General features: G+C 49.3%; 1 protein-coding gene across 1 annotated transcript in view; it reads right to left on the bottom strand.

Annotated features, from left to right (window-relative positions):
- PHKA2 (phosphorylase kinase regulatory subunit alpha 2) overlaps positions 1-23845 on the bottom strand; it is a 75150-nt gene that overhangs the window by 3320 nt on the left and 47985 nt on the right. Inside the window, exons 15-31 of the mRNA XM_044911841.1 lie at positions 21740-21874; positions 20970-21079; positions 19443-19587; positions 19037-19115; positions 15536-15699; positions 14583-14762; positions 11135-11223; positions 10064-10197; positions 9495-9651; positions 8620-8699; positions 8113-8191; positions 7894-8023; positions 7275-7376; positions 4994-5112; positions 4224-4253; positions 2780-2833; positions 795-965 (exon numbers count right to left, since the gene is read on the bottom strand). Of these exons, the coding sequence (XP_044767776.1) occupies positions 795-965; positions 2780-2833; positions 4224-4253; positions 4994-5112; positions 7275-7376; positions 7894-8023; positions 8113-8191; positions 8620-8699; positions 9495-9651; positions 10064-10197; positions 11135-11223; positions 14583-14762; positions 15536-15699; positions 19037-19115; positions 19443-19587; positions 20970-21079; positions 21740-21874 (1958 nt within the window). The remainder of the gene's footprint in view (positions 1-794; positions 966-2779; positions 2834-4223; positions 4254-4993; positions 5113-7274; positions 7377-7893; positions 8024-8112; positions 8192-8619; positions 8700-9494; positions 9652-10063; positions 10198-11134; positions 11224-14582; positions 14763-15535; positions 15700-19036; positions 19116-19442; positions 19588-20969; positions 21080-21739; positions 21875-23845) is intronic.

Raw genomic sequence — 23845 nt, 5'->3', positions numbered from 1 at the left:
AGCCCCGTCGGATGGGCCACAGGCATAGGGGACAGCTGGCTAAAGGGAGTGGGTCTGGGGTCCGCATCCTCTAGGTGGAGAGGCAGAGGCGGCCCCAGGTATGTGGGGATTGTGCCTCGGAGCACCTGGGGCCTGACACGGTGCCCTGCAGACACAGGAGGTGCCCGCGTCGTGTTGCTGAATGGTGTGGACACCACGCCTGCCCTGAACACGCAGGAAGCTAAGGCCTGGGGCCGCCATTGCAGGTCGCCGACGTCATATCCAAAAGCCTTCCCCGCCTTCTCCGGTTTTTGTCTATCTTCTGACTTTTCTACGTTCCAGAAATACGTCAAAGGTGGTCCCACACAACTTGGGCTGCCGCCCGATCTAACTTGCTGTGGTTTCAGCCAGCAGTTCTCAGCCGGGACAGTGTGCTGCCCAGGGGACACTTGGCAATGTCCGGAGATATTTCTGATTGTCACAACTAGGGGTGGGCGTGGGGGTGCTACTGGCATCTAGTGGGTCGAGGCCAGGGATGTTGCCTAACATCCCACAATACACAGAAGAGCTCCCACAAAGAAAGAATGACCCGGCCCCGAATGTCAGTGGTGCCAGACATCAGAGGTGAAGAAACCCTGCTCTAGGCTGGGGGCTCCCCAAGTTCGGGAGCCGTATCTGCGGGCTCTGCAGCCACACGCTAATACCTGCAGGTGCCACCATGCCTCACAAAGGAATTAAGGGGGTGGTTCGTTTCCCTAGGAGTGTGTGCTCGCAGCGACAAGGCCAGTGAAATGCAGTACAGTGGCCAGGCTTACCTTCTGAAGGATCTTCCACACCTTCTGGTAGAATCCCACAGGGACCCTGTTGATGGCTCCGTCCAGCCTTCTCCTGCGTAGCCACTGGCCCTGGCGCTCCCCCCAGCCAATGTGGTGCCCGCCTGAGTCTGATGATGAAGTGCCGGTGGGCGAGGATGGGGTGCTGCACCTCTGCAAGACAGACCGCGCACGGTCTTTAGGAACCTCAGAGCCGGTACCCCACGGGACTGCTGGCCAGCATGAGGGATGACTCAGCAAACTCGTCAAAACACAGACTCGTCAAAACTGCTCAGAAAGGAACATAGTTCCTTGGCTTAACTCTGGCCACTTCTGGAAGCTGGATTAATTCTGTACGGGTTTGGTTACTGATCTCCTTTTGTGTCCTCCTTCCAGCCCTCGAGAGGTAGTACAACATCAAAGGACCTTGACCTCACGGGGCAGACCAAGCAGGGGAGAGTGCGGGCCCTGGGGTCAGGCTGTGACTCCCAAGTCAACACCGCTGCATCCATCCGAACACTAGCTCTGGGCCTCGGCTTCCCCTGTACAACGGGTCACAGGCGGACCTGCTTCGGGGAGCCGTGAGCACTCACTGAATGAAGATACAGAAAACCTTGAAAGCACGCCTGGCTTGTGGTAAGTGTGCATGGGACACAGCTGTCCCGACCAAGGCCCTCTGGCATTGCTGCAGGAGGGCTGCGAGAGAGCCCCCAGGCCGATGAATGCCCAGGTGCCCACCTTCCTTGCACCGTGCCCCAGGGGGGCAGGGGTCACCTCCCCGTACTGCAGGTGCCGCAGACAACGCAGCACATAATATGGGGGAAGGGGGAGAGGGGTTGCTCTGGAGGGAAAGACAAACAGTAAAGGCTGGGAATCCTTATTTAGTAGTGGGGCCTCCGAGATGACGGTACATCCACCAGTGCCTTTGAATCCCTTTGTTCGCCTGTTCTCAGCATGGGGCTCCATCCTCACCGGGACCGATGGCGGCGCCGAGCCAGAACACGGGCTTTGCTGAAGCAGAGGGAGCGCGTCATCTCGTTCCCACCTCCTGGCCTGAGGCTGGCCTTATTCTGGCCTTCCAGAGCCAGGTGCTGGGGCAGGGCCCGCCCACGACTGCAGATGCAGCTCACAGAGGCTCCCAGTGGGGGTCTGGAGCCGGAGGACCTGAAAGCCGAGCTGGCTCAGTGTGGGGGTGGGGGTGGGGGGGCCGAGGCCATGCCGCACCCCTCCCCGCAGCAGAGCTCACAGCCTGCTTTCTGCCAGAGGATGGATTCTAACCTGCCCGTCTACAGGGCATTAGAGGGTAACTTTCATCCTTCCATGTTATCTTGTTCCGAACTATCTCGTACCTTCATTTCTCAATGCACAACATCAAACTTAAAGGTTTAAAAATGAAATCCAAATGGTAAGCATGCTAGCAGGGCAGGAGGCAGGAGTTCTCCCTAGGTACTCATTTTGACTTCATCGGATCTTATTTTGAAAAGGCTGTTAGGCTGGGTTATTCCATAGGGCTCATTACTGCCATTTAAATACGGCAACAATTAGATACAAATAAAAGTAATTACAGCCGCACTCATCAATGACTCAGCTGGTTTTCTCCTACTTTGAAGAGGAAGATTAAGACTCGCTTCTGCCATTAGAATATTTCCTACTCCTGCACTTGATCTGGGGCCTCAAGCCAAGCCAGGGTGTTGGGAATATAAGGTGCTCCTCAGCACGTGCAGGCAGTGGCTCACCACCCCGGCTCAGAAGAAAGGCACAGAACCAATGCCCCGAAGGTTCCAGAAGCTCCTGGACAAAGCTCAAATCAAGAACTTCTTGGCTTTCCTTCTAGACCCTCTTCATAATGACAGTCACATGAAAACACTTAAACCTGTTCAAAGCTGTGGGAGTTAGGGATGAGGTGGGTGCACGAGAAGGGCAACAAGAAGACTCAGACACCACAAACGAGGAGGCGGTGAGGAGGGCAGTCGGGATGCGTGGTTTACCGCAGACTTGGAGGAACGCGCACTGCTGGACACGGCCTGGCTCACAGAAAACAGCTACAAAACAAAGAGAGTCCACTCAGTCACGTGCAGTGACCCCAAAGGACGCAAGCAGAGAGGGGGAGCACAGAACAGCATTGAGAACCCCCGCGGCAAGAAGGTGCAGAGGCGGCGGGCGGGCAGAAGTTCTCACTCACCGTCCAGGCGAACAGCCCCAGGCACCAGGCAGCACAGAGCTCGGGGCTCCGTGCCATGGAGGACTTGGGAACTGCTCTTTCTCGGGAGTATGAAACGTTACCCCATTCTAGTCCTATGTGGAGGTGTCTCATCAAGTTAGGACACTATTTTCTAAAGTCCTAGCCACAAAATGCTAATCTTTTATGTCAAGAGTTGTGAAAATCTGTAGAGATCAATAAAATACCTGCCCATAACCAGCATTTAGCATCTGGCCCCTACTGGCATTAAATAGATATTTATTAAACGAACAAGTAAGAGAAGGCTGATGACCTTTGGCCAAACAAGTATTTCCTCATCTAAAAATCTATAATGTATCCGTACCTGGCATGGGAATAGCGCCTGAGCACAAACTGTGCACCCGTGGTGTTCTTGCAAAAAGAGAGTCGAAATTTAAAATGCCAAGGCATCTCTAAAATTTGGGAGAGAGAATAATATATTTCCTTGATGTAAGTGGCCAAATATAAAACTTGTACTGGCTGAATCTAAACCTAGCAAAGAAGATCATTTTGTCCCCGTAATATACAAGGACAGTATTAAATGGAGGCAGAAGGAGCCACCCATAGTCACCCACAGTGAGCCACGATCGGGGTATGGTGCCACCGAGTGGCTAGCAAAGGAAGATGTTTGGAAAGTGGGTTCCTGACTTGGAAAGAGCCTAAGGTAGCCGCAGAGACAACATAGAGAAGCTGTATGTCACTCCACAACTCCTCTACACTTGCTCAGTCACAGGAGTGCTTAGGAAGAAGCGGGTCCCGAAGGTACTGGGAAAGAACAGTATCCTTACACTGTTTTCCTTCCAGGGTTAAAGTCCACACCCGTCCCCCCGCCCCCCTCCCGGGCAATGTGAGGACAGGAATAGCAGTATTCTTTCCATTCATGTAATCAATGACCACGTTTTACTTTCCCCTACTTACTTCCCTTTTTTTGCATAGAAACTCCTGGCAAGGCAGAGCCCAGAACCACCTCTCTCACAAATCATCCTATAAAACCCAAAAGCTTGATAAATGGATTTTTTAAAGGCGTGTGGAAGGCCATCTCTCCTGCTCTGCCTGCCCGCCACAGCCGAGGAGTCACCTCCACCCAAGCGGATTTGATGGGCAAAACCACTCCCCGGGCCATCACTCTCCATATTCGCGGTCTTGCTCTCCACATTCAAGCCAGAAAGAACATGAAGCACACACGTGAAGGACGGAAAAAGACAATGTTTCACCTGGTCACCAGCACTAAATCGCTTAGTCATCTGAAAGTAAAAATACATCAGGACACACAAAAAAGCCAGTTTCAAATCAAGGATGCCCTACTTCTATCACCCTCTAGAAAATCCAGGGAAGTATTGGCCCAACTGCTGGGTGTGACCCACAGGCGCCTCAGGGACTCAATCTACTGAGTCATCATTTGAAATGGAGAAGAGAATCTGAGTTCATTTCTCACTCGGGTCATGGTCAGAAGGAAGCTCTGCTTCCTCCTACAGATCGGTCAAGTCCTAGCCCCGTCCCCGGCACACGAGGACTCCGAAGCACTGCGGCCTTGCGGTCCTGGGGGGGTCACTTCAGATGGAATGTACCGTGAAGTAAAAAGTGAACCAAGAAGAGAGACACCCATGGATGGTGGCAAACACAGGTATCATCAGCATTCTATTCTATTTCTACCTTCTTCTTGCTATGTCATCTGAAGGACACATTTCATGGTGAGATGATTCAGTGACATCTTGCACGACTCTACTTTTGGAATAGCTGTGGCCCACCACCAAGAAAGTGTGGTTCTCGGCAATAGAGACAAACACGGGTAAGGGTGTTTTCCGGAATGTTCACAGAATTCTTAGATATCTGGGTAGAGTGTGTTTAGATTTCAGGACAGCAGGGATCTCACATCCTATACAAAGAGCACCCTGCAGGCCCTGGGTTTCTAGCACTTTCTGAGGTGAGCCCAGGCATGAAAACCACTTCTTTCCCGGCACTGCCACCAAGAGTCCTGTCTTACCTGTTTCATCTCGCTCCTCAGCCTGTTAATGCCACTCCTCTCGGTTTTGGTGGCTCCAGTGTGTCCCACTTCGTGGATGGAGATGGCAGGGCTGGATGTGGAGGAATGGATAGGTCGCACTGGAGGGGAAACATACACGTGGTTCTTAGAAACTACTAGCATCCGCCCTGAGGGAGGACTACGTGCCCTGTGCTTCTTTTCAGCCACATCTCTCTCTCCCACTCGCTGAGAAACTCCAGGACAAGACAGCCTCTCCTGCCCTGGCCAGCGCTCTGTTTGCAGCCCCTGGACCAGTACCTGCTACATAGCACATGCTCCACAGGTACCCGAGAGAATGGATGAAAAAGTGAACATCACTTAAGCAGCATGCAAAAAAACCCAGAGCAGCCATAAAAACTTTAATGAATCAGTTGGTTTTTAAAAAATAATTTCCTCTCCAAAAGCACACCTTCCTTGTAGAAAACTGAGACCACCCCACTAAGGGACCTTGGGGCTGGAGAGGATGTCCGGGGAGAACAAGCCGACTAAGGGCTGCAGGCGGAGGAGACCCCCCTGCCGGCACACGAGGGGCCAGGGCCTCCGTCACCTCACTTTCAACCTGCTGTGGCAGCCTCTGGACCGGGGCGTCTGCGCCCCGCCCCTCCCCGCGAACCACTTCTCTGTGCTTGCGTCACAGCAATCATTCTGAAAGGCAAGTGTGATCATGTCACTACACACTCGGAGTCCTTCCAGGCCTAGCTCTGTCTTCAGGATGAAGCCCTCTGGACTTGAGTCCCACCTGCCCCCAACCTCCACCCCCACCCAGCGCTGCACTCCTGGCCAGCTACATGGGGCTGGGCATTTGCCCAGGCTGCTCCCACCCATCCCACCCCCTCCCCTCTGCCAGGGCCTCCCTCTCTGCAAACCCAGCTCGAAGGTCACTTCCTCAGAGCAGCTTCCCCTGAGTGCCCAGCCTTCCCACCCAGCCCCCGCCCCCCACTGAAGCCACAGAGGGAAGGGTGCTGCCTAGGACAGTGGAGATGACTAAGGAGCCCACGGACACCGACATTTGAAGGACAGCAGGAAGGAAGGACACCAGGAAGGTAGAAAAGAAAAGCCAGAAGCTACAGTAGGGCCTGTATAGGGTGGGCAGTAGTTGGAAACATCTCAGATATCTCAGGATTTAATCAAAATTCTAAGACTGAGCTTCCTAACTTATAAAAATTGAATGACAGAAGACAATTAACAAATGATGTTACATGTAAAAAGACGGCAATTAGCCTTGCTTGCAATTAGACGTATTTATAGCTTTCAAGTGACATTGCTCTGTTCTCAATTTTGTAAGCATCTATAGCTTTAGACCTAATAACAAATTTTTAGTAATTATGTGTGTCAAACCACGTATATTATTTTGATGAGCAGGAACACATAAAATATTTATTTTGCAAATTTACATTTCAAGGACTGTGCATTTGAATAGAACTGAAAATTACTTTTGGAAAAGGATCTCAAGCACTCCTTCAGGAAAGGAGAAAAGCGACCAAAACACATCTGATTACATGATGCCATCTTTGTTTGCTGGCTGGTGCGCACTCTGGGGAAAAAATATGAAGTACCCAATGTCCTTCTTATTAAATAAAAATGACAGCCCACACGGCATTTCTTTGGCTTGATGAAATAAATTTGCCAATGTGTCTGCAAATCATTTTGCTTTATTATGAGGGGGAGAAATGATAATTGCTTCAATTATAATTAGGGAGCATTTGAGAACAGAATTCCACCAAGACTCGGGCGATTATACTTCCTAGCACAGCAAACAAGGTTCTGGTACAGATCAAAACTGAGTGAGCAAGCTGGAGTGAAGCAAACTCAGCAAGAAGGTGCCGTGAGCATGTAGAGCACTCTGCTCCCCCGAACATTATCGGGGGTCTGCTTGCGAGTGCTTCTAGCCAAACCAAAGGCGGGGTCCACTCCGGAGCCTGGAAAACACAGCCCTTTCATCCCGCCCCCCACTCACGTCGCCCCCTCCTCACACGTGTGCACCAGTTACGGCGGGAGGAGGGAGGTGGCGGGCCGGGGCGCAGGGGGGCGCGCACGCACACACAACACTGGCACTACCAGCAGGCCTACGAGGGGTCACAGAGGCCAAAAAGCCGAAATCTTGAACCTAGGACTGTCCATCCCCGTCAAGTCGGAAGCTGCCCCTCGTGGATTCTGTCCACAACTGCAGCGCCGGGAGACCCCAGGCCCGCCAGTCCGGTCCCCTCTGGCCACCCCCAATGTGAACAGAGCATTTACTTACTGCTTTTCTCGACGCCAAACTCTTTTCCACTCAGAATATGGTGCAGGAGGCTTTTCATGTCAAAAGGGCTGAGGTTCATCAAACTTTCAGAAGCTTCTTCGCCTACAAATACACACCTTTTAAGTGGCTCTGACACAGGGCTGGTGGCACAGAGAGTCAGGTGGGCCTCGGGGAGGCGGTGACAAAGGCCATTGTGACAGGTGTCCCTGCTCAGGATGACCTCGCTACTGTTTCAGGGCTGAACTGTGCCACTCCTCGGTGATTCTAAATGCTGTGGTTTAAATACTCGCGCACCTAATTTTTCACACTGTGATGATTCCCAATGTTGGAATGTGTCCCGTCGCTGACTTACATATTTAAATGGGTACGATTGCTCCCAGTGGAGGTGTTAGGAAATGGGGGATGACCTCTCACCGCAAGGAGATACCGTAGGAACTTAGGTATCGGGAGCAGGGCACAAGATCCTCGTGCCTCATTCTCCCTGACGTATGAAATTCAGCATCTGAACAAGAGGACCTGCTCAGAAGCCCTGCTTCCAGAATACTTGGGCAGGCTCCCCACGGGGCAGGGTCAGAGGGGTGGGAACCGCCCCCCAAGAGTCCACCTGCGTGCCTCGTACCTGAGCAGTTCAGGCTCCGTGCCAGTTCCGTGGCCATCACCTGAATGATCAGTCCGATGCGGAGTCTGAGCATCTCCACGAAAAGGCTGGGCTGCGCCCTGACGTACATGGCCAGGTAAACCACAATCTCCTGAGGCAGACAGAAGTGGAGACAGCGGTTCAGAGACTGGCTGCGGGTGGCTGCTGGTGGCGGGACCCCTGCCCCTCGCCAGCCCCGACCTGTGTGAGGACTGCGATGCTGATGTCCTGCCCGCTGGCTTCATAGATGAGTTTTGTGAGCTCCTCCGGGGGCAGAGGACTAGGAAGAAACATCAAGACACACACACCATGAAAGTGACCTAGGAGGGGTGCCTCCTCGCCTCTCCAGAAGAGCCTTATTTTCCTGTGGGAAGCTCCCGAGCGACAGTGTTTTTAGAAAGACCCTCCTCCTGGGGCGCCTGGCTGGCTCAGTCGGTTGAGCACCCGACTCTTGATTTCGGCTCAGGTCACGGTCTCAGGATCGTGGGATAGAGCCCTGCATCGGGGTCCCTGCTCGGCACAGAGTCTGCTTGTCCCTCTCCTTCTGCTCTCCCCACCTCCCCCGGCTCGTGCTCTCTCTTCCCTCAACTAAATAAATCTTAAAAAACAAAACAAAACGACCCTCTTCGTGAATGGTGGATGGCACAGATGCCCCCCCAGAGCCCCGCGGTGCCGCATCCAGGTAAGGCCGCCAGGCTGAAGACTTACGCCGAGATGGTCTTCTCCCGGGGTTCTGGCGGCAGGCCCACCGTGAGCTGCTTCTGGTGTGACAGCAGGTCCGTGCAGGCCTACTCACACGGGGAAAAGGGTGAGGGCCACGGTGATAGCCGGGGGGGGGGGGGGGGGGGGAGGTTAGCAAAGCCAACAGGGAAGTGTCACCACCAATAAGACCATAAATTTGCCTTGACAAACTTTATGACCCACAGTGCCATTTTTTTGAAAACTCATACATAGACCCCAGACTGAGCAATGCAGGCAGGGCGGGGGCCCTGTGAGCTCTGTGGCCTGCGCCGGGCTCTGCAGGGCCCACTAGGGCATTTAGTGCCCGCCCAGCATAGCAAACACACTGCACCCCCAGCTATTCCACAAGGGAGACGAGCTGTCATGAGTCCTAAGATGCCAATGTTAAGGGTTAATGACCACATTACAGTCTTAAGTTGCCAGTTTCCCCATTACTCACATCCAACAGACACCATCACCTTTACCATAACACTGAAACCTAATGTCTTAGAAAGCAGTTCTGGATTTTGCAGCACCTCGGGGTTAAAATGTTAATCATGACTGTACAGCAGATGTGCTGAAATAAGAACACCCTGTTTAAGGGTGCCAGGCCACAGAGCATTTTATTTCTTGGTAAACCTTTTTCTGCAGCTAAAAAGGAACAAGACTAATCAACTTGAATTTCATTTCCTTTTCTTGCCCTCCAAGAGCAGTGAGAGGTCAGTGAGGAGGGCCTGTTGCATCCGTGTATTCGATAACTGGTTTTCTCTACAAATAGCAGGTGCTTGCCTCTAGCTTTGTAACAGAAAGAGGGCACGGGGCTGGAAAGAACAAACGGAGGGCCCGAGTGCGCTTGCTCTGACCTCTGCCAGGACCTCCACTTTCTTCCTGAGCAGGCCAGAGATGTAGCGGATCAAACCCCACTCCTGGTACAAGCCAGCCTTCCTGTAGAGCTCGCTGAGGAGGTTGTGAACTGTGACCCCATGCTGTCCGGAGAGATTTGTGTCCCAGCTGGGGCCCCTGTCAAGAGATAGAAAACCCCAGAAGTATGGCCTGGAATGCTTACAGGCCGGATTGTCTTGTAGCAGAGCTCACTTGGCAGGGAGGGAAATGAATCACTGCACATTCTGCCAAGTTCTGGGGGCCCTCCCGGTGCCTCCGAGTCTAACCAAGAGGGTTCCATCTTACCAAAGCATCCCTTCTATTTGAAACAGAAGCCTAACATCAGGAAGCAGTGAGATCCTGGCCTCACTCAGCCTTCTCATCCCAGGAGGCCAGCACTAGTAGGCAGAGAAGGGGACAGAAGTCTGTTCGTGGTGATCCTGGATGCTTCGGGTGAATCATGGCCTGGTTTGCTGGAAGGCCAAGAAAACTAGAACAAAGAGTCAAGGAGAACAGAGCAAGCTCGAGCTGGCGAAGACCCTACACTTACTTTATTACATACAGAATGTACAGAATGTCTGCTTGGTCCTGTAGGTTTGCACAGTCTTTCAGCTGCTCCACCAGCTTCTCACAGTCCACATCACCCTGGTCATCTCTGGGCCGCTGGGAGTCCTCTTCGGGGGCCTGGCCACACGAAAGCCAAAAAGCAGGGGAGAGGGGCTGAGCGTGTGAACTCCTAGAAGACCAGGAAGTAACACGGGGTCTTGGAACTCTGTCACTGCTGGGTTCCAGGCTTTCAGGGACTCTCCTGTAGCTTTTTATTTATAGGTTTCACTCTTCCTGATCAGTGAATCATTGTGTTACTCGATGTTTGCAAGAGATCAGGCTGAACAGGTTAAAATATGTATAAGTGTTATTTATGCAAAGTTGAAAAACAGGTGAAAACGAACCCCTGGTATTAGAATTCAGGGCTAGTGGTTCCCACCAGAGTGGACGGGAAGGGAGGAGGCCACTGGGAGAGCACAAAGGGTGGTCCCCAACACCAGGCAGTCCCCAACACCGGTCTTCTGCTTCTACCCGGTCTGCCTTTCTCTAGCTTGTATTGCAATAAAATACCTTTTTGAAAGCAAAACAAACACAAAAAGCATGTAAGTTTTAAATGACCTAAAATTGAGGTTAGGTTAAAAGATTCTCCAGTAGACACTGAATCTTTCTATTCATGTGCGATAAAATCAAGGGAGACTTCTAGAGAAAACAAATTATGGGAACCGGTGGAGCACACCCTGAGATTTTATTCTCCTTAGGGATTTTTTCTCATTTTGTACCCTGCTCTGCAAATGGCCCAGCCTTGGCTGGCTGGCAATCTACCCAGCCTGGTAGTGAGCTAGCTTATTTCCTCTAGTGTGACAGATTCTGATGCATTGTGGATATGGACACAAGGCAGACTGCAGACAACTAAGTGTGTGGGTTCCCAATGAAACCCAGAACTTCCAATCCCCAAAGTCCTAGACATCAAAAAATATGCTCTTTCAAGTTCAACCATGTAAAAGAGTTCTCAGGACTACACCAGCATTGAAAAACATTACACTTAAAAAAAAAAAAGTGATTCTAAATACTTTACCTTTTTTAGGAGTGGCTGAGGAGAATCAACAAGATTTAGTGATTTACGGTGGGCACTCAGAACTTTAGTTGGCAAAGTCATGGAAACAACTGGAAAACAAAAGAATAAAGAAAGCCCTTCTGAGGAGGAGGAAGGATAAGATACTTCTTTTGAGAGGTGCGGTGGCTACTCCTTATCCAATACAAACCAACTGAAGGAACGATTACTTACTTAGTTTAATTAATATCAGCAAGAATGTACCATGTAGCCACATCATGTGCTAAATCTGGGAACAAGAACTGAGCAGGACACGGATCTTGCTTTAAGGGGCTGAATTGCCCTTTTCCCTCCTGGAATTCCGGGGAAATGACATAGCATCTGAGGACTGAAAGGAGCCTTAGAAATGACTGAGGCCGACCTTTGTCTTTCAGCCGAGGAGACTGAGAACCAGGGAAGGAAGAGCATGTGAGCAAGGTCACTGGCCCTCTTGTAATTAAGGCATCCAGCTCCCGGAGTCCGGTGTGCATTTCACTTTGCCAGTGCCCCGTGTTGGAGCTTCTGGTGTTTCACCACCTTTGGATACTACCATTATCAGTACTTATTCATCAAGCCATCTGTGTCTTCCAGGCTAGATCATATTACCTTGGGAGAATAGGGGGCTTTCCAAATAGAGATGAGGCATATTTAAAAGGCACTTATAGACCTCCAGGTTACACTAGTAAAGGACACACACGTTTTAATTTTACTTCCTCTCAAACCCCCACTAACATGGCAGAAAATAATTTTTTTAATTTTTAAAAAAATTTTTAAATATTTTATTCATTTATTTATTTGAGAGAGAGAGAGAGGTAGCAAGAGAGAGCACGAGCGGGAAGGAGGAGCAGGCTTCCTGCTGAGCAGGGGATCAATCCCAAGACCCCGGGATCATGACCCGAGCCCAAGGCACACACTCAACCGACTGAGCCACCCAGGCGCCCCTAATTTTTTTTTTAAGACAAATCCTCAAGAATAGGGAAAAGCGGGAGAGAAGACAGTAGTAGTGACATTTTGGAAGCAGGAAAGCTGATGAAGGAAAGATAATGGACTGAGCAGACACAAGGCAACCAAACCCCAAGTCTGCAGTGGGAACAACCAACAGCCAGTCAGGTTTAGATCAGAGAATCCTTAGAAGGTTCAGGAGCTTGCTGCCCCATACACCTCGAGAATTGGGGGGTCTGGAAGGGGTATCCAGAAATAAGGAAGACTGGAGAGAAGCTGCGTAAGAAGCAGTGAGCTCCCTAGATACCTTCCTCCAATCCATACAGCTCGGCAACTGCCTTGCTCACCTGAACAGAAGACTAGAGGGCACTTTGAAGGGGTAAAAGCAGGAGGCAGGGCATGTGGCATGTCTAAAGGACTGGGCACAGTCCTCAGGTGGAATAAGCGACCAAACAGCTCCATGCAACCAGACCCTGACCTGTCAAAAAGGAGATCACAAAAGAGACTGTAGACTATCTCTGGGAAATCTACCCAGCCTATACCCATTAATCCCCCAGGGCCACACCTCCACGCTGAGAGACTGGCATGCGTGAGCCGATAACCAAGGAACACCCAGCATTTGAGCAACGACTAACATGGAAGACCAAAACCCAAACAGGAAATGTTGACCTGGGGGACCTGGAAACCATTTAGGGAAAAGAAAATGTAAAAACCAAACCAAAAGGCCCTGCTATTAATATTCTTAGAGTAGTAAGAAATTGAATTGCATGCACAAAACAAGAATGGATGCAATTCAGGGAACAGAGATTGAAAACATAATAGCCAAAGTACAAAAACTCAACTGAGGGGTTGGAACAAAAAGTTGAAGCAATAGCCCTCAGAACAGAGCAAAAGACAGAGAAATGGAAGACTGAAGAGAAACTATAAAGCCTTCTCCAGGAGGTCAACACTGGAATCCGAGAGTACCAGCAAGAGAGAACAGAGTAAATGTAGGGAAGGAAATGAGTCAAGAAATTTTTCAGAAAAACTTCACAGGACTGAAAAACATAAGTTTCCAGGTTGAAAGGGTGCACTGAGCCTCCACACAGTGGATGAAAATAGACCCTGATCCAGGCACATCACTGAAGTTTCACAACCTGGAAGCACAGAAGATCCTAAAAAAATTTCAAAGAGAAAAACAGTTTTTGTGAAGGATCAAACATCAGAATGGGTTTAGATTTCTCAACAGCAACACTGATAACAAAAGGACAGTGAAGCAGTGCTTTCAAAATCCTGATGAAAAATTCATTTTCAATCTAGAATTCTATACCCAAACTCTCAAATGGTTATACAGAATATTTGTAGGTGTTTTCAGACTCGCAAAGTCTTGACAATTCTCCCCACCACGTTTCTCAGGAAACTGCTGGATGTCTTGACCAAAATAAGAGAGTAAGCTAAGAAACAGGAAAAGTAGAGACACAGAAAATAGGAGAGCCAACCCAGGAGACAGGAAGTCTCCAGAAACTCTCCAGGATGCTGGTGAGGGAAGATCCCAGGATACAGTTGACAACTCAGACATGGAGGCAAGCAGGCAAAAGGGGCAGTGAACTTCAGAAACGAGCAGGTTGAGGGCTGTCATTGCTGTGCCTGCCCCTCTGCCATTGTACCAGTTGTTGTTTTTTTTAACCCTTCGAAACTGTTCTGGAATGTGTTCCACTAGAGGAAGAAATCAAGGAAGAGGAACATGCCAGATTCAGGAACCACGGAGGCCAACTGAAGAGATAAGCAATAGAGATTACGGAGATTAAAGAGAAGTCTCAGGATGCCAGGTATGCAACGGGCCTGGAGAACCATCAACCGGACAGAAGGAGACTCGTGGAAGCTAAGTAGTACAAATGACAAACTCATGGATATGACTGACCTTGTGGAAATTTGTATTGTGGGCCCCTGGGAAGCTGAGAAAGGAAGCAAAGCAAAATGAAAAGATAGAGCAACCTTTAATAAAGTTAATAGTATTACTGTCTTTTAAAGTTAACTTTAAATTTAGTATTGACTTTAGAAAAACCAAAAAATAAAGATAGTACAATCACAGTATACTATAATGCTCAGTTGAGAATAATATTTGCATACATACGATAATATAAAGAATGAATAGTGATTTAACTCCGCTTTAATACAATGACATCACTAGGTTATGGGAAGCGAAGTAGAGGGGTAGTGATTTAGGACAACTGAATCCTCATCCACATAAGAGAAGGCCAACAGATACTGAATCAAGTCGACGCATCAAAAGAAGGCAAGATACACACATTGTTTTAGAAAAGCAGAGATATGTAAATGCCAGTTGAAAGTGGTTGCCCCTCTGTAGAAGGACTGGGTCAGTGGGGAGGGGAGGGTGGAGGCAGGAAACCTCTGCATTTTGTTGTCTTCTAGAATTCTCTGACTTTTAAATTATGCTCATGCATTACTCTGAGAAGTTATTTTAACAGGCCAAAAAGAGTTAATAACGCACATGGAATTTCCAAACCCTTTGCTTTTGCCATCACGGAAAGTATATCCCGGGTGGAGTGGATGGCACTGAAAACATGGCTGTCTTCTGTCTTCTTACAAAGAGGGGGCAGATAGCACTTCAAGGATGTGCTTTGTAGGAGGTGGTTGATATACTGGTCAAGTTCATCTTCGCTTTCTGTAACTGGACAGGCAAGAGAAAGAGCCAGTGAAAACAAGCTGCAGAAATATTCTCGATGTGTCACAGCGACTGTGTGTAGCACGTGGCGCTGAGGAGATTCAGTGGGAGCCAACATTTTGATATAGATATTTGCACCCCCACTCCTGGAGGGTAAAGACATTTACAAAGATAATGTACATGTTTATAAAGTTATTGTTTGGAAGCTCTTCATCCTAGGAAAAGAAAATATAGGTCAAGATAGATAGATACACATCGTACCAAGATGAACTGAATGCATATGAAAACCTGAGGACCAGCAGCGGACATCTGATCTTTTGTTTTAATTGGTCACGAGTGAACTAAGCACTATGGAATGCCCAGCCCCAATTCCATGTACTATGTAAAAGTAAAAACCAGTCACTTCAACCCAAAACCTTGCTCAGTTTGAGAAATATTATATGCATAGGATGGATTTCATCCCTCATATCCAACCAAACCTAGATCACTCTACCATTCCTTTGAAAATTCAAGCAGTTGTGTTTCTGTCTTTAGAATATATTTTGTCAAGAATCCTCATTCCTGAAATTTTGTCCCTCTGGTTTAAAAAAAGCCCCACTTCTGCAGTTTAGATTTTTAAACTGGCATTTTATTCATTTTAATAGATGCAAGTTTCCAAAGCCTTTTTGTTATGTTAATTACCAATCACTTTCTGTGCTTGAGTCTCGGGGCAATTTTATCACAATGCCAAGGTTTAAATAAATTCAATGAACCACCTGCCAAGGCATTCCAAGCCGTACCTTGATTATAGGTGTCTTCCAAATACCCTCCCAAATCTGAATCGGGACTGAAGCTCCCTTCGCTGGCATCATCAAACAACTTCTCATCACAGTCTGGATCCAGGAAGGTCAGATATGTGTAGAAAGACGTGGTAAGAAATTCCGAAAGGCTCCCTAATTTTACTCTGCCAAGGAGACACTATGTTAGAGGTACAGGTGCATGTGGACAAACTTCCACTATGAATCAGAGAGAGACTTTTCAACCAGATGGTGCTTCTGCCAGAATTGATAAATACGTCACTGCAGATCGCCCCACATAAGTAGTCAGCCAAGAAATTAAAACAAAAATTCAATACCAAGTATAAAGTGGGAGCACATAGCATATTAAAAGCCAAAGTGAATCATGCTGATTTCTTACTCCCAAACCCAACACAAACAGAAGTCTATTTTACAGAACCAACCAAAGTTTTACAAAACAGATTGACTAAACCACTTTTAACCAGAACCAAACCAAGCCTTGGGGGTTTTTCTGCCCTAAAACAACTGGACCAGAACAAAACCTACCATGCAATATAGTCACCCAGGAACAGGTATATGGGAGGAGGCAGTCTCAGAAGGCAAAGTTCTTTCTAGAAGGAATGTGATAGGGGGCCATCCCCAGACCGGAGCAGGTGCCCAGAGTGGCCTTATTACATTTTCAGGCTGGGAAAAGTTCCACTGAAAACTGCAAGCTGGGTTTGGCAGTGTGGGGTCCCAGGTTCAGGGAGCGTGAGGGAGGGCCACCGTACAGAAAGCTGCCACTGTGTACTTCTTAAAATGTTAGCTCCAGGGGCACCTGGGTGGCTCAGTCGGTTTAGCGTCTTTTGATTTCAGCTCAGGTCGTGATCTCAGGGTCCTGGGATCGAGCCCCAGGGCGGGCTCTGAGCTCAGTGCAGAGTCGGCTTGTCCTTCTCCCTCTGCTCCTCCCCCTCTTTCAAATAAATAAAACCTTAAAAAAAAAAAAAGGTAGCTCTGGAGGCAGAAGACAATAGGATCTGGAGCTACCAGCAGCAGATGAGGACTTAGTTGAAAAGGCTGAGAGAAACAGTTTAAGGAGCACACTGAAGCACGGGATGCAAATGAATTCGTGGGTGCATGAGCTTCAGTGGGCAAATGGACTACTTCAAGAAACATGGCCTGAGGGATGGAAAGAAAAGCCTTTCGTTTAATGAAGTAAAATCTTTTTCCCTCTAGGGCCCTGCCCGTTCTATTGACTCTTTTGCCTTGAGACTGGGGACAGGAGGAAGTGAGGTACAATGGAGTGTGCAAAAGAAGACAATGGCAAGTTTCTCTCTGATGGAAGTTGAAAGGAGTCAGGTCAAAGGTGGAATGGCAGTAATTTACAAAGGATAGCAAGCTACCCCAGGTGGGTCCAGAGGGAAAGTCTGGCATCCGGGGTGAACTCAGCTTTTTAAAGACCCTCAAGCCTAAGGAAAAGCCAAAATGAGATTCAGTTTTAATTATCAAGAACTTAATAGGAAAGGTAGCCCATGGAGCCTAGACATTCCTGTTTCTTTCCACGGTTCTCTGAGTCGTCTGCCATACTCTAGAAACAGGAGACCCTCCTGAAATTTTTAAGCCCTCGTTCAGCTCGGCATGGAGATCAGAGCCTGGTTTCTGTGTTCATACAGAGCTCCTGCACCTATTCATCTTGTGCACCTTGCTCTACTGAGCCTACAGCCCATTGTCTATAAAATAGGAATACAGCCCACCACGTGACAAAGTGAAGACTCAATCAGACGATGCACACAAAGCGACACAAGATGGACTGCAAGTGAGCAATTAGCTGCAGACAGTATCCTTTTTGACAATGATTAAATTCACGAGTTTATTCTGAAAAGCAGTTAATTACGGGTGTATGGTATTTTCTCTTGGCTGTGATGCCATCCACCAGGTGGTAGCTTATCCAAACTGGACATGAAATGTACAAAAGTGCATGTCAAGTGCAGTTATGGTGCTAGCGCTGGAAATGTGGATGGCAAAATGCTGGGGACAGTCTCGCGGACACTCCCAGGAGAAGCTCGGAATGAGGGCCATTCATGTCTGCAGCAAAACCCCGCAGTAAGCTCTGTGAGCAGAGGTGCTACTCCCAGCACTTAGAAATACAGTCACTCAACTCTGAGGACATCAGGCTAAGTGAAATATGCCAGGTACAAAAAAATGTACTGCATGAGTCCACTCAGATGAGACACCTAGAGACGGAAAGTACAACGGCGGTTGCCAGGGGCTGGGGCAAGGAGAACGGGGGCGCTGTTGTTTCATGGGGAAAGAATTTCAGTTTTGCAAGATGAAAAGAGTCCTGGAGATTGGTTGCACAACCATGTGAATGTACGTAACATTCCTGAACTGTACACTTTAAAATGGCTAAGATGGTAAATTTTACATTATGTGCATTTTACCGGTTTTCTTTTTCTTTTTTTTAAGATTTTATTTATTTGACAGAAAGAGACACAGTGAGAGAGGGAATACAAGCAGGGGGAGTGGAAGAGGGAGAAGAAGGCTTCCCGCTGAGCAGGGAGCCCGATGCGGGGCTCGATTCCAGGACCCTGAGATCATGACCTGAGCCGAAGGCAGACGCTTAATGACTGAGGCACCCAGGCGCCCCTTTACCACAGTTTTAAAAAACATTACAGTGGCAGCAGGGTCCCCAGTGTGGGAAGATGTGAGGACGGCTGACTTCAATGCCCAAACACTTAGCAACTGGCATTCTATCAGGGACCCAATGGAAGACTTCAGGGCCCAGAAGGGTCACACCTCACTCAGGGCCGGCTGTACAGTGAGGTTCTCTTAGAACCCTTCTTGCATATTCCAGGGGATTTGGAGAGATCTGGGTATAGATGCTATCGAGAAAACCTCTGCCTTGTAACAGAGGGTAGAAAAATGGAATCGGTTTTCCCAGGAGGTGAGCCCCCTATCATTCAAGGCGCTTACCCGTACTACCGGGGAGCATCTGGTACCGTGGGCCTGCAAACCGGAGTACGTATTGCTCCACTGAGGATGAGGGGACAATGGTCTAGGCAGGCCCCTTCAGGTGCCCTGCTCTGAGGGCCACCTAGGGAATTTATAAAGTTCTGTGAATTATTCTTCAGGTGACAGCACACTCAAGTCAATTCAAGGAGTGTTTACTGAGCACCTGCCAGACCTAGGCACTGGGTGTTTTCTTCCAGGCCCTTTACCAGAAACAGGCACAGCATCCCATACATGCAATCCAAGAATGCCACCTCAGAGAGACTTGGTACGTTCATCTACCTATGCCCCAAGCCTCCTGGCACCCGTAAAAGCTTCACCAACACCCACGGAAAGCTGCTTTCGAGACGATTCCAGTTCCACATGGGTGAATGGGTAGGATTTAACTTCTTTTTTAGTCTAAAGCTTCATGCTTCTCATGTTCAGTAATTGATATGAAAAGTGGGAGAAGGGCAGCAAAAGACTTTCAAGAAAGGTCGCTGATACTTAAAAAAAAAAAAAAAAATCACAAATTACCTGGCTCCTCCAAAATATCCATCCTCTAGTTTTCTAATTGTAGAAAGAACTGCAGAATGAATGTCTGAGCCATCATTTGCTAAGGGTGGGGGAGAAAAAGACAAATGAGTTTACTTAATCTGGGAATACTTTTTGGTTTTGGGGGCATGCGCAGAAACATTTTCGTCAATACAATCTAATTAAAATACTATGAAAGATTCCTAAGCTCAGAAACCAAACTGCTAAGATCCCCCTTCAGTACTTAGCTTTGTCTATGGGACTCGTTTTAAACATTTTGAAAAGGGCCCAAAGCAACTGTGGGACATGAATCAGGCAGATCAAGTTCACGCAGTTACTGAGCATGGTGTGGGTGATGGGGAAGGTGAGCGTGGGACGTGAATCAGGCAGATCAAGTTCACGCAGTTACTGAGCATGGTGTGGGTGATGGGGAAGGTGAGCGTGGGTCTGCCCGTCATCCGCCAGCAGGTGCACAGGTAGGCCAGCTCGATCCTCAGCATCTCCACGATCATCTCATTGTCCAGGGCCAGGTAGAAGTGATGCTGGTCGGTGAACTGCAAGTCAGATCAGGCCCAGTAAAAGGCTGTCCTTCATTCCCTCGACACAACCCCAGCTGTCATTCACGGCAGCACTAATCCTTGCATTTTGTTTCCAGAGAAGAGGCTCAATCCTGGCTGTAAGCCGCCCCCATCATGGGGCTCTTGCCATCAGGCAAAAATCGATCTGTCGCCTGCCCAGGAGCCGCAGCTCCATTAGCATGGAAGGGAAAGGTGCGTGGCCAGATCTAGTTATAGCTCCTCCGATGAGGGTTTAAGCACCTGGCCCAACACCGCTGTCCCTGAAAGGAAATCAATAACTCCTTAAATTCTACTCATTCTACGGCTGCTGGGCTCAGAGGATTTCCAAGTGAGGGAAGGGAGGGCACTGGGAGCAGGTGAGACGTGGAGACTGTGTTTACCCGATGGATGGTCTGGTTAATGCGAACTAAAGGCACTACCACCTGGTGCCGATGAAAATCAAACTGTTCTCCTAGCCTCTGGACTAGTCCACACTCAGCTCTGGTCCGAAATTTGTTTTTTTGTTTTTTTAAAGATTTTACTTATTTGACAGAGAGAGACACAGCGAGAGAGGGAACACAAGCAGGGGGGAGAGGAAGAGGGAGAAGCAGGCTTCCCGCCGAGCAGGGAGCCCGATGCGGGGCTCAATCCCAGGACCCCGGGACCATGACCTGAGCCGAAGGCAGACGCTTAACGACTGAGCCACCCAGGCGCCCCTGGTATGAAATTTGCTACACAGGGAAATAACTCACAAGATTCAAGCGAGCAACATGGGTTAGGGTGAGAAAGAACAACTTGGGGCTACTGACCCGGGACCCCATGGCTGACAGTGTGCCCGGCTGGTGGGGGGCCATGCCCACAGTGACGAAGTGAGCCCACAGCTGATCTTTCTAGCTAGCCAAATGGATGGAAAACATTTGTTTGGGTTCCACAGGGCTACTTTCCTTTGTAACCAAAAACTCTGAAAAAAAGTTCTATAATCGGTATATTCGGGATCTCGTCAAGCAGGTTGGGACCTGAAAATCAGACAGGCTGTGTGTTCCCCAGTCTTCAGACAGCCCAAGCAAGGGTGAGGGACTACTGCTACCAGGGGCATGAGGGAGGCAAGTCAAGGGACAGGGAACTAGCACTTTTGGAATGCGGTGCGAATTTTCCTACTCCTCATGCCTGGAAGTGATGGCACCCTCAGTCTGCTTCAAGCCACACGTACTGAGTCCCTACAGGGAGTAAAGAATTGTACCAGGTACTGGGTGTCACACTACCCATTGCTATCTGAGCACGCGCATGCTCATTCTGCCGCATCCACAGCAGCTCACCAAGAAGAAAAGGAACTTAATCAGAGGATGCATGTGGCTTTGCTACTGGCCTGCTCTGCTCACCTGGGGTGTGAAAGTAAAGATTTGGTTCCTAATCACATATAGCTTAGATGTTCCAAGGACGCCAATGTGCCGATACGGTCGCCCACTCAATTTCATATTCTTATTCCGTCCTATTTGAAAAACAAAAGAGAAATCAGAGTGAGAGTCAATACGGTAACATGTAATCCAAGCGACTCTGGCTAAGACTGGGCTTATGTTCATGTTAACCCATTCCGGGGTTTGGTTTTTCTAATACCATCGATCCTTCTTTAAAATGGGACAGGGATGAATTAAAAACAAACCCCACCACCTTCTCTTCATGCATGTATAGACAGCACCCAGTTCAACATCTATATGGAATAAAACTACTGATAGAACTTTATTAATGTTTACTTCTAATTTATTTCATATTGAGCCTACTAAGTTAGATTTTAGAAAAAGAGAATTCCCCCTCCCATTTTAACGGATAAAGGAGCATTTTCTGAGACCACAGATAAAAATTAGAAACGTATCAAGACACAAATGACTGTTCCAATTGCGAATTTTCAAAGACGGAGCCTTGTTTTACAACCGATCTGGCAAAGGGCGCAGCCAAGCTGGGGCGACATCTAGTGAACGAGCATGAGAACGTGTTCGTCTGCAGCTCCTCTTCACTTCAGAGAGGTCAAACCACGTGCTTTGGTGCCTTGCCCAATTCTTCACAATTTATACCTATCCGTCCCCCCCAGACCCCAAACCTAGAACCAAGATGCCCCCTCGCCAAAACCACCCAGCTGTTTCCCCAAACCTACCAAGCTTGGCATATATGTGACTAAGAATCCGGCCTGGCTGGACTCGGATTGGATGAATGTCAGCAATACTCTGGACGTTTACCCCGTGTTTTCTCAGCAAGTCCTTAATGTGGTTGTTTTCTGCCAGAACAGTAACTGTGAATAAGAATAAGAGCGTAGCATCTGCATTAGACTGTGGCCCTTTGTCTCCTCACATGGAGAATACATTATTGACCCATCTTTCCTCTGGCCCATGACATACACATCAGCATGCTCTCCACACACTGGGTGGCTTTGAAAATAACAGCAATTGTCCTGCCGCTCTTCCCAGTTCTCTCTGGCCTCACCTCGCCAACCCCCATGCTGTGTTTTTATTAAGTGCCCTCAGTGTACCAGACAGTCTGATAAGAGACTTCTAGAAATGGTCTTCAACAGGTCCTGAGCCAAATTACCACATCTCAAATGATGTCTTGCCTCCCGGCGGGTATGCATTTATTCTAAACCTGTCTTGTGTTCTTTTCACATGGGGTGAGAAGCAGAAACCGCTCTGCATGGGGGAGGATGCCAGGAGAAGCCGGAGCTCCTGTTCTCAAGGAACAGAAAAGAGCAGTACTGTGGTGTGCGCTAGCAGGGGATGCTCTGACCAACGGAGAGGGCGGGGAGGTCGCTCCCCCCAGAGAGAGGGGAAAGTGGGGCTGCTGGTGGCTGGTGGTGCAGCCTGGCCCAGAAGCACAGCACAGGCTCTGGCTGGTGGGGGAAGAGCCACCCCGGAGCCGGGCCCTGCACCCCAAACGGGCTGGCCTGGGCCCCACCTCTGGTAAGTGCGGCTGGCCATCTGGCTCTCCGGCAGGCAGGGAACTCGCATGCCTGGGATGTGGGGGCCTGAGCGGGGACTCGGAGCCCTGCACCTCCTGTACCAGTTCTGCTTTGAATGCGGCTTTTAAGAGAAGAACAGTGCTCTGGCAGAGGGCAGGAGTCCTGGGAAGGGGACTGGTGGAGGGGCATTCCGGCCACAGAGAGTGGGTGCTGGTGTGTTCGGCTGCGGTAGAGCCCGCAGGGAACTGGGGGTGCGGGGTGTGGTCAGGCTACTGTTAAGGTAGCCCACTGAGCCCCAGCACTGTACCTATAGGCCGGCGGCCCTGAATGTACAATACACATAAATGCCACGGAGACCTGAAGGCCACCTCCTTATTTACATAGCACATGATACTTTCTCAAAGTGTTTTCATAGCCATGATATCTGAGCTTCACAACAAGGTCCTGTGGGGAAGCCAATCGCAGCAAATGCGAACATCAGCATGTAGGACCAGGTGGGTGGCCTCCCTCCACATCTTTCTCTTCTGAAGCTTCCAATGCCGTGCAGAGATCAGCGGTCACTCTCCATACAAGTGACTCTTCTAGAGCAGTGGTTTGCCCGACCCCTGTGAGCCTCTGATGTGATACAGCCATGTGCGGGCAAGTTCCTGAAACGGTACTTCTCCTGCCCCCGGGCCAGACCTTCTTGTATCTTCTCTTCCGTTTCTGTTCTCTTCTGTTACATTGAGACAACACTTGCCGCCGAAGACCCATCAGTGGGCCCCAGCCTGTGCTTGGCAAGGCGGCCTCGTGATTGAAGGGCTCGCTTGGCAGCACGTGTGCGGGGTAAGCGCCGCCTGCGGGCGGAGTCAGGCTGGGTCACTCCACTTGGACATCAGCACGGAGTTCGCGCCTCCAGCTGCCGGCTCTGGGGCCCTGAGCGAGCTAACCTGGAAGCCTCACGTGTAAGATGGGGAGGATAATTCTAATTGTCACAATTTCTGTCTGGTCAAAATGTTGTGCCCGCCGGGTGTGCCCCTGAGGGCCCGGAGCACAGTACTGACTGGATGATGCCCCGCAGGGCCCCTTGCCGCATCCCAGGCAGGCGCAAGGGAACCAGTCCGTGGCCACAAAGAGGACTGCCTTGCATTTGTTCAATAATTGTTGTTAATCTACTGAGTGGGTGTGTGTCAATCAACACAGAAGCTACAAGAATAATACAGGCCTGGTCCTTAAGAAATGTATGGCGTAGGGCACCTGGATGGCTCCATCGGTTAAGTGTCCGGCTCAGGTCATGATCTCAGGGTCGTGAGATCGAGCCCCATGTCGGGC

The sequence above is a fragment of the Neomonachus schauinslandi genome, chromosome X (assembly GCF_002201575.2).
Source record: "Neomonachus schauinslandi chromosome X, ASM220157v2, whole genome shotgun sequence".
NCBI classification, from domain to species: domain Eukaryota; kingdom Metazoa; phylum Chordata; class Mammalia; order Carnivora; family Phocidae; genus Neomonachus; species Neomonachus schauinslandi.
The sequence above is the reverse complement of the archived record's forward strand: the minus strand, read 5'-3'. Positions and strand labels throughout refer to the sequence as shown.